The 10,672-nt window shown below is 33.4% G+C and overlaps 1 protein-coding gene across 2 annotated transcripts in view; it reads right to left on the bottom strand.

Annotated features, from left to right (window-relative positions):
- The window catches only part of LOC139510339 (ATP-dependent translocase ABCB1-like), a 32,769-nt gene extending 23,225 nt beyond the window's left edge, over window positions 1–9,544 (bottom strand). Inside the window, exons 1-7 of one of the 2 annotated variants that reach the window (XM_071296880.1) lie at window positions 9,323–9,544; window positions 5,524–5,703; window positions 5,106–5,266; window positions 3,986–4,249; window positions 2,864–3,035; window positions 2,317–2,441; window positions 119–296 (exon numbers count right to left, since the gene is read on the bottom strand). In XM_071296880.1, the coding sequence (XP_071152981.1) occupies window positions 119–296; window positions 2,317–2,441; window positions 2,864–3,035; window positions 3,986–4,249; window positions 5,106–5,266; window positions 5,524–5,682 (1,059 nt within the window). In that variant the 5' untranslated portion in view covers window positions 5,683–5,703; window positions 9,323–9,544. Of the gene's footprint in view, window positions 1–118; window positions 297–2,316; window positions 2,442–2,863; window positions 3,036–3,985; window positions 4,250–5,105; window positions 5,267–5,523; window positions 5,731–9,322 lie in introns of both variants that reach the window. The other variant, XM_071296878.1, reaches the window with a different exon arrangement.
- Window positions 9,545–10,672: the final 1,128 nt, after the last annotated feature.

Below are 10,672 nucleotides of genomic sequence, written 5' to 3' on the forward strand. Positions count from 1 at the left end.
ATTCAACTTCAGTTGAACAATACTTTCAGGTTAAACGTTTCAGTTTTGGAATGTTTGGAAAATCATGCAGTCCATTTAAAGAACAACAATGATACTGCTTTCTAGAGAGATTACTTACAGTTAGTGTTTCTCCTGCTTCAAATCCAGCCTCACCATTCCGTATTAAATAGATACCATACCAAAATGCAACGGCAAATGCTGAATATACAAAAAACCAAAACACAGACTGTCCAAGACCTGTTACGATGCCTTTTCGGATTGCTTGACTGTTAGCATCTTTTAGGTTTTCGTTGTATCTAAAAGATTAACACTTTTGCAGTGGCTTTCATTCATTAACGTTTTGTAACAGACGGAGTACTTAGCAGTGTAGGTTTACAATATAAAAACCAGACAAATACGAGTAAATTGTAAAAAGGCTATATAAAATCCTGGTTGCATTGAGCTTAAATGGTAGAAGGGTCTGTTTGGGTCTATTTCACTATTGTACAAAACCTTCAAAAACATGGGCTCAAAACTTTCCGCTGTTCTTATTTTTGAGGAATTCCTATGATAAATCACAGATGAGAAACCTGAACACTTTTATTTTCTATCCACACGTTTGATCCGGTGACATATATATTGTAAATATGTCATGCTTTTAAATTTGTTTATGTGCATTATTTATATTGATCTTATTATAAGAATAAAATTGACTAGGTTGTTTTCTAAATGTGTTTATTGATGAAAAGTCCTAATGGTTAATAGTTATCAAAGGTATCAGGCTAATAATTTAGACAGTCAAACAAGTATAAGGTTGAAGATCATTGAGGACCCAAAGTTTCAAAAAGATGTGCCAAATACGGACAAACGTTAAATATGCCTAAGATGCGAAATTCCTTAATACACGATGGTCTTGAAGTATAGATTTTGCGTACTGACGTTGTTTATCATCTTAATTACGTGTTATATTATTCCCTTTTTTTTTTTTTTTTTTTTTTTTTTTTTTTTTTTTTTTTTTTTTTTTTTTTTTTTTTTTGTCTTTATTAATATTACTTTTACTGTTGTCTGTTTTTTTGAGATATCCTTTTGACGTAACTCTGTGCTTATGCATCCCATCATACTTTGAACGACAAAATTATTTTATGATGTGACTCTGTACCTATGTATCTTGTCATACTTTGAATGACAAAATTATTTTATGATGTGAATCTGTACCTATGTATCTTGTCATACTTTGAATGACAAAATTATTTTATTCATTAATATTACTTTTACTGTTAACCAACTTTTTTTGTGATATACATTTTACGTGACTCTGTACTTATGTATCACGTCATACTTTGAACCACACTATTATTTTATATTTATTATTATTACTTTAACTGCTAAGTTAGTGTTTGTTATATCTATTTTGCGTGACTGTATTTGTGCATCCCGTCATACTTTGAACGACAAAATTATTTCATGTCTACCTGTGCGAATTTCAAACGCGCAATTTTACACCAGTACCCATACCCTCCTTCCTTGATGGGTGCATTTTACATAGACAAATATAATCATATAATATAATCAAAATGAGGATGTTAATTTGATGTATGCCTTTTTGTGCTTCTTCGTTACATTTGTTGTTTTTATAGTGATTAAGATGATAACACAATGTTGACTGCTGTACCCCTATTTTTGACATTTTTACCTATTATGTCTGTTTGTTTTGTTCACGCATCGGTGACTATATAATGGAATTTGATGCGACTGTCATACAAGTGAGAGGTTTAGCTAGCTATAAAACCAGGTTCAATCCACCATTTTCTACATTTGAAAATGCCTGTACCAAGTCAGGAATATGACAGTTCTTGTCCATTCGTTTTTGATGCGTTTTGTTATTTGATTTTGCCATGTGATTATGGACTTTCCGAATTGATTTTCCTCTGAGTTCAGTATTTTTGTGATTTTACTTTTTACTATCTGAAATAATTCATACTTTTGCAAACAGTTAATTTTTTAAAATAATCATATAATTGATATTCATGTCAACACAGATGTGCTGACTTCTGGGCTGGTGATACCCTCAATGTCCTTCGTAACACCACGAAAATAATTTTCGTTGTTTTGTTTTTACAACACTGACACATCTCAACATATGAATTATATTAACAGTATAGACAACAGGGCTTGCAAGCCTGAATTACAAACTTTTCACATGTTTTAGTATATCCATTCCATGACTATGATAAGCTAAAGCACCAGCAATGTCATAAATCTGGGCTTTTCTCCGTGATATATTTAGTACTCACTTAAATGTGATTATATTTAACAAATCAAGCTTAGATAACATACCTTTCACATTCTCTTGTCTGTCCATTGAAGGCCATTACAGTTCTTATTGACAGAAATACTTCCTCGGCCACAGCACCAGCACTAGCATAACTCTGAGCTTCTTTTCGTGAAATGGTTTGTAACCACTAAAATGTGAGTATATTTTTCGAAACATTAATTGGAATCTACAACTTTAGAACTAATATTATGCATGTATACATAAGTCGAACTGCAGTGTTTCGTAGTCCTTGTGTTTATTTAGGCCTTAACCAAATTGTGTTTCCTTTCAATAAGAAAAAAAAATGAATGGCATATCTTTATATAAAAAAAAAAGTAAAATTACAAAAATACTGAGCTCCGAAAGTAGTGTATGTTATCAACCATTAGCATGAAAGTATTCTTTGCATTTATTTTGTGTTTATTTATATATAAAATCACTATTAACAGTGTTATTTTTGTAAGGAATCAAGATCGTGTCGATAAGTTATTCATATAAAAACAACATTGGAGAAACATGTGCCGTTCCTTGATTAAATACAAGTCAATGTTTTGAAATTCTGAGTTTTACCCTTGTCATAAATGCTCCAACCACAACAAGTACAGGACAAAATGCGACAGAAGCCAATGATAATTTCCATCCACTTATGAAGGCAATGATAAAAGCAGCAATGAATGTAGTCATCCACTGAATCATTGTAGCCACTTTGTCACCAATACCATCAAGGATTACATGCATATCTCTGTAATATAAAACAACACAAAAATAAAACCTCGAATAAATAGATTGTAGTGACCACTTTGTCTTCCATACCATCAAGGATTATATGCATATCTCTGTAATATAGAACAACACAAAAAATAAAACCTCGAATTACTAGGTCCTAGTGGCCATTATGTCTGCTATATCATGCAGCAATACATTAACATCTCTGTTATATAAAACAACACAGAAATAAAACCTCAAATAACTAGGTCAAAGTGGCCACTTTGTCTCCCATACCATGCAGGAATACATGCATATGTCTGTAATACAAACCATACAAATATTAAGCCATGAATAATTGGGTCATAGAGGTCAGTTTTACCACTTTGGATTACTTGAAGATGTATGCTAATTGTAACAATAGTAGAATAAACCCATAGGTAACTATGTCATTGTGGTCACTTTGTATCTGATACCATCTAGGCCTACATGCATATCTTTAATATAGTAAAATAAAACAATAAACATTTGGTAATTGGGGTCACTTTGTAAAAACACCATAAATTACTCGATCATAATGGCTATCTTGTCTCCTGTACGGTAAAAAAAAAAACCATGCATGTGACTTTTCTACAACACAATACAAAATATCACAATGATTGAAGCAGTTCATAGGATTGATCTATATAGATGGTGACTCTCACCTTGCTTCATATACCATCTACTCGATATAAAACAATGGAAAATCACACGATAAACAACTGGATCATATGACCATTATGTATGTCATGCCATCACAGCTTATATGTCCATCTGTGTTATAGTAATCTAAGCACAGACTATTTAGAACTTCTCCCTTCATTTAATTAACTGCCACTAAAATATCCTTTAGTCTTAAAAATACTGTCATGATCTCAAATGGAACTATGCATTTTGTCATTTTCCTCATTTAGAACAAAACGATAAACAGATTTTAATAAAACTTACTCTGAAAATCTCGTTGATAATTCTCCACTTTCATGAGTATCAAACCAACCAATTTCTTGTCTCATCACTGATGTAAAAAATAATTGTCTAATTGTTTTTATCTGCCTTTCAGCTGCCAGTGTCCACAACGTTACGGCCAAAAATCCAGTTATGATTGCACCGACCCCTATCATGCTGAACCAAAATGCATAATCCTTTGCTATGCTATAAACATCAGAATATTCCTCTAGTGCAGCTATCCTCTGATTAATCATACTGGTCTTACTGAAGAAAGAAATGCAATAGATAGTGGAAACATGTAAACAGAATGTTTCGAATCAAAATAAAATCAAATGTGCTAAATTAACATATCGGTGATTTTTGTAATTCTTTTTCCTCCCTTTTTAGTGCATTCACAAAATCCATGAAATAAAAAATAAAATATTTGAATGAATACACAACTGACCGTATACAAACTAATCACAAGTTTGGAACAACAAGCATGAAGGATGGAATATCAGCATATTTTCATCATCCTGTGATGTAAAATTAGCCATGGCCGTTTCAAAACAACACGTTTCTTTCATATACAAAAATAAAGTTCGTAATTAATTATTTCCTCTCTAAGTAAACTGTTCATAATACCTAAAAAAATGATAAAACGTCCACACCAAGGTGGAAATCATACTGGAATACTTGAAATAAAGTGAATATCTTGACGACATAATCGAACTAACTTCGGAACACTCCATAAAATGTCTTTGATTTAACTCATAATGAATCTCAATGAACGCTATCAAATTTAACTGTCTACACAAATCTGTCGCAGAAGAATTACTTTAACGGAAAAAAAACTGTTTACTTAGTTTTATATAGATGAGTAAATAACTAACTTGTATTAATTTTTTCACAAATTCTAGTTGCATGCAAAATTTCAAAAGTCCAGGATTACCAATTAACGTACCTGTGTACAGATTCAAGACATTTTATCTGTTCTAATGGTAACCGTGGAATAGTGCTGCTGCAGTCATCACTTAATACTAATTTATCCTCATCCTTAATAGTACATTTTACCAGATATAACTGTCTGCGAGACAATAAATCAGTCTACCTTTTACCAGCCTCAATTTGTTCAACTTACTTTTGTATTGCTTGCAGATTTATATAATTTGTATACTCAATCAAGGCATTGGCTACTTTGCCATATACTAGAAGGTTCAATGGCATACATGTTCCTAGTCCCATAGCAAATACTGTTCCAAGAAACAATATCACAATATCTAACTTGCCAGCATACTTAAACTGAAAAAAGGAAAGTCACCATGTTTATGTACTCCTATCTAAACTAACTTATTATAATCCAGTTATTGATCAAATCAACTTTCATCTTTTTATATGGATTAATTTCATACAAACCGTAGAGAAATTGATTTCCAAAGATTTGTGAAATTGTCAATTCTTTTAGTTTTGAATAAAAATTCAACATTTTTATTATGTTGTTATCCTTAAAATCAAACTTAAATGTGTGTAATCATTTTTATACAACCATAAAAACTGACCAATCCAAAAATTCCCAGTGTTGGTTTCTTCTCCGTCATCACTGTCACTTCTGTACGTTTTTCGTTGTAATGAGCTCTATTTGATATTCCATCAGACTTTTCATTCTCTTTTCCATTTACATGGACGACAACATCGTGAGTATTAGATGCAGACGTCATTCTCTTGTTTTTCAATATTCTCTATAGTTTGGATATTAAGTAAACATTCTGGAAAGAATAAAGAGAATGTTATGTACATGTTATGAGCAATATTTCTTATTTTAAAAATTTGGTCTAGTGATAAGATTCCGTTATTCTGACTTCATCATAAACAAAAAGGTAATACAAGTAAATTGAACTCCAGTTATCTCCCTTAAATATGCATCGAATCCCTTTAAAACTATATGCGTATTTAAAATGAAAACACAAATACATCTTGTCTAACAATTTTCTTTTCTTTTCTTAAAAACGATACAAATCAGATTGCTTTTAAAAGATAAGTAAATGTTTGATGCATATTGAGAAGAAAAGTGTGTACTAACGTAACGCTGGCAAATTAATCATGAAAATAAGGTCAAGGTCAGATGCATACCTAGTAATCATTCTTTATATCCAATATTCATAGACCATAACTATTAATAATGACCAATAGGTCATGTCAGGTGAAGGTCAGATGGACACGAACACCTTACATTCATTCTATACACACATACAGCTTTAGTCCGAGATTACTCGACGTCCTATAGCTGTTTTGCCAGGCAAGCTGGGGCCGTGTTTGGCAAAACAGCCGTTGGACGTCAGAGTTTTCTCGGACTAACAGCTTGCCTGGCTGCTATATAGAATATGGGGGAAATACCTTAACACTGATTATTAAACTATAAAATGATATCAAAGTTAGAGGAACCATGTCCGATAGACATGTTTTATTACCTTGCAAAGAATATATATTCCAAATATGATAATCCTTTAATAAGAATAAATAACCAAAAAATATCAAAATCATGCTTAAACTATACGGTTTTCTTAATTGCCAGTAACGACACGTCAAAACTAGAAGTAACCAGAGTTTAACCAACATACAAGCTCCAACAATATCCACTAATTCAAACTTTAAACTACAAAAAGTCTATAATAGTTGCTAATAATTCTAATAGGAGTTTTCAAAAATCTTTTATCTATTTAAATGTTTTGTTCTTTACGTTCTAACAAGTTCATATGGTGAATGTTATGATCTGTTATTGGTGGACAAACTGGAACGTTAACCAGTGCCGGTTTAATTAAACACCAGTAGAAAAGCACATTGTCCTATTTTCAAAAGACAGGAATGAAAAATGAAATATCTTTCTTATTAGTGATAGGCTGAACTGATTTGCAAGAAAGGTGAGTATAAAATTCACAAAAACTTTATCAACTATAGCAGAGTGGCCATCAAGATACACGCTGGCAATTATGAAATCAGTTTTTTTTCCCACACAGAACAATCCTATACTCAACTTTAGAAGAAAAAAATGTTAGACTATGATATAAATAAAATAGGTTTTCTCTTTTGCTCTGATTTGCGTTTCGTTTTGTTTCAAGTTTTTTGTTGTTGTTTGGGGTTGAAATAATGTATAAGTATTAAGTGTTTTATTGGTATCTACCTATAAGTTGGTGTAAACCTTATTCCTTAGAATAAAAGTCAAGCAGCAAAAAAAAAAAAGAACAAAAGGAAGACGAGCAAAATTTCAGTAAAAAGAAGGTACTTTTTTACATCTTAATGCACTGTAAAACATTTGTATCCGTCCCGCACGACAAAAAAAGTTGCCTAAAAATGACTGGACATCGAATGTAAAGAGATATAAGAAGATGTGGTATATATGAGTGCCACTGAGACAACTCTCCATCCAATTTGTAAAAGTGAACAATTATAGGTCAAAGTACGGACTTCAACACGGTCCACTAAACAAGTAAGCCCTACATACGTTTCCACCAGACAACCTGTATACGCTGTGAATTATTGTAAATGGCATGATGTGTAATGTGCAGCTACCCTAGATATTTAATTTTTAGTCAGTATAGACGGGTTTTTAATTTTCGTTATATCATTTCTGTACATAAATTATGGAATTATTTCATCTTTTCGAAAATTTCGAAACTACCTTGAATTGTTGTTGGCCACCGTTGAGTTTGTGTTAAAAAGCTTACCGTGGCACCAATACTGACGAATTTTGTGATATCCATTTCTGTTGCGGTGTGCGCAGGTATTTTATAAAATTTTACCAATTAATTATGGCATTGCATTCTCAAATTTAACTCACTACTGTGAACCTTGTACAAATTAGGACCCTATTTTAATATTGAAACTCTTTAGAACTTTGTATAATGTGTGAACCTAATACCCTAATCCCACTAGGCCACGATCGCACTACGATCTGTGAAAAAAATGCAAATGCTGATGATCGTAGTACAATCGTGTAGATCGCAGTAAGGTCGTATCACGGTCCGTTGTGAGGTCTTCAAGATCGTGATGAGCGTGGCCAACTTTGAAAAAAAAACAATGTCCAAAACAATCGTGGTGCGGTCGTGGCGAAATCAGATCGTAGTAGAAGCGTACTGAGAGCGCACTAAGGTCGTAGTAAGATCACAAAGGTCGCTGTACCATCGTAGCGGTAGCGTGATTCTATTCGGAGAGATTGCACTACGATCTCACAGCGACGTTAATATTACGACCTCACTACGACTATCACGTTCTCACCGCGACCAACTACGCTTCAACTACGACTATACCACGTTTACGCCACGCTGTTCAAGACTATAGTACGATTCTAGCACGCCCTTGCCGTCCTCATCACGCTATTCTTACGATCTGACTACGTTCATACTACAACCATCATTCTCATTGTCATTTCCACATACAATATATTATATATATTCAGGTTTTGTTTGTCTGTGTGTAGTTCTTGTCCATTTTCTCTAACGGCTCAACCATGCTACTCGTTTATGTAGATTAGACCGTTGGTTTTCCCGTTTGAATGGTTTTACACTAGTAATTTTTGGGACCCTGTATAGCTTGCTGTTCGGTGTGAGCCAAGGCTCCGTGTTGAAGGCCGTACCTTTGCCTAAAATGGTTTACTGCTATAAATTGTTACTTGGATGGAGAGTTGTCTCATTGGCGCTCATACCACATCTTCCTATATCTATTGACACATCTGCCTGTGTCATCTCTGCTATCGTTCACTATAATATCGTTATTTGAGCTTTATGTACCAGCAAAAGGTTAAAATTTAGGTTGGATTGGTTGGTCCGAAATCTCTTCTTGATCAGGATTCGTTACTATCAGAGCTCCCTCTGCATCTACATCAACACCAACCACCACGCCCACGTAATCTAGAAGGTTTGGTGGCATGACTGTATTGTTTCCGAGAAATCTATGTATTTATCAGAAATAGAAGGAATGGAATTGTATTGATATGGAACACGATGTTGACGTTATTACTGATAACGTAGTAATATCGCGGTATGAACGTAGCATAATCGTGGTAAGAAAGTACTCGTAGCATAATCGTGGTAAGAAAGTACGGTGAGAACGTGGTATAATCACAGCGGGATCGTTGTCGAAGCGTAATGAGGACGTAGTAGCATCGTGAAAGCAGCCGCTCATACCGCGACCTCACTACGATCTGAATTTATTTTAGATCGCGATGAGCGTAGTGCGATCGTGGTCTAGTGGGACTGGGGCTTAACAATAGCTAAATTTACAGACATGATTCGGTATATGATTTAATTTCGTATACATACATTGCAGGTATACATATTAATCTAACATACTAAAATTTCTTACCCCTGTGAATTTATTCCTTCAAATACGACAACATACTGTTACCAATAATGGGAGTTTGTATTTATATCCAATGTCTTTTATCCGTCACAATCCACCTAATGCACTATGTTTAAAAAATCTATAGAAATCAATATCATGAGTTCCGTTCCAGGTATTTTTTTCACAGTCCACCTAATGCACTATATTTAAACATTGTCTTGAAATGCTTCCAAAGTATGATCCTAAATGTTGACATTCTGATCGATCTTTTACCTGTATACCGGTATTCATATGGTGGTTTAAATTCTATCAGGTGTCATTCAATAATCATAATATTTATTTTTGTACCGTTTAAACTTCTATCAACTGAATTCCGTTTAATCTCAGCATTTTCACTTCGTGTGAATGAATGAAGATTTGTAACCCCGGGAATACAAACAAAAAAGTAAAATAACAAAAATACCGAACTCATAAAAAAAAAGATTCCATACGGAAAATCCTATATCAAATGGCAAGCCAACATCAAAAGCTCAAACACATTAAACGAATGGGAAACAACTGTCATATTCCTAACTTGGTGAGGGCATTTCCTTGCGCCGAAAATGTCGGATTCGACCTGAATATATATAATATTCTGTTAAGTATAAAATTCATATTAAGATCAATTTTGTTACATCTTGTGATCAATTTATTTGGCAATCGATAATGGCAGTCAGCAGGGTTTAAGAACATCAGCTGTTCGACCTGTTAGTCAAATGTGTTTTGTTAAAATATACTTTTTCACTTTTTTGGCCCTTTGGAAAATGTTGTTTGTGCTGTATTTAGACCCTTTTACAACGAAATTTGTTTTACATGCACACGTATAAAAATTGCGGTTTTTATCCAACGCAACCATAGGTTTGAACGTAGTCAAGTTTCAATTTAGACTTGTTTATATATATATATATATATATATATATATATATATATATATTATATACAACTCGTCTAAACATCAACCCAACAATGTCACCGTGTAGAACGCCACATGCGGGGTGTCGGCTATGTTTGACATGGGGTGGCAATTTTGAAGCGACGAAAAAGTAACAAGGAAAGTTCAAGCATAAAAATTTCTTATTTTTAGAAATCTCAGTACCATATAATGTATTGCACGGAAGGAACCGCAACATAATCTATTTCCTGAAAGCAGAAGCAGTCGTTTTCAGTGCTCAGTTTTCTCAAACACCTCGCCCTAGTTTTCCGTGTTGCAGATTTTGAGCCTTTATATGCAAATTTCGGTATAAAAAACTACTTTACACTGCTACCCTCCGTATCATTTATATAGAATTGTATTCCTCTCATTGATTTATACCAAATACCAGTGTCTTAGTT

The sequence above is a fragment of the Mytilus edulis genome, chromosome 2, assembly GCF_963676685.1.
Source record: "Mytilus edulis chromosome 2, xbMytEdul2.2, whole genome shotgun sequence".
Classification (NCBI taxonomy): Eukaryota; Metazoa; Mollusca; class Bivalvia; order Mytilida; family Mytilidae; genus Mytilus; species Mytilus edulis.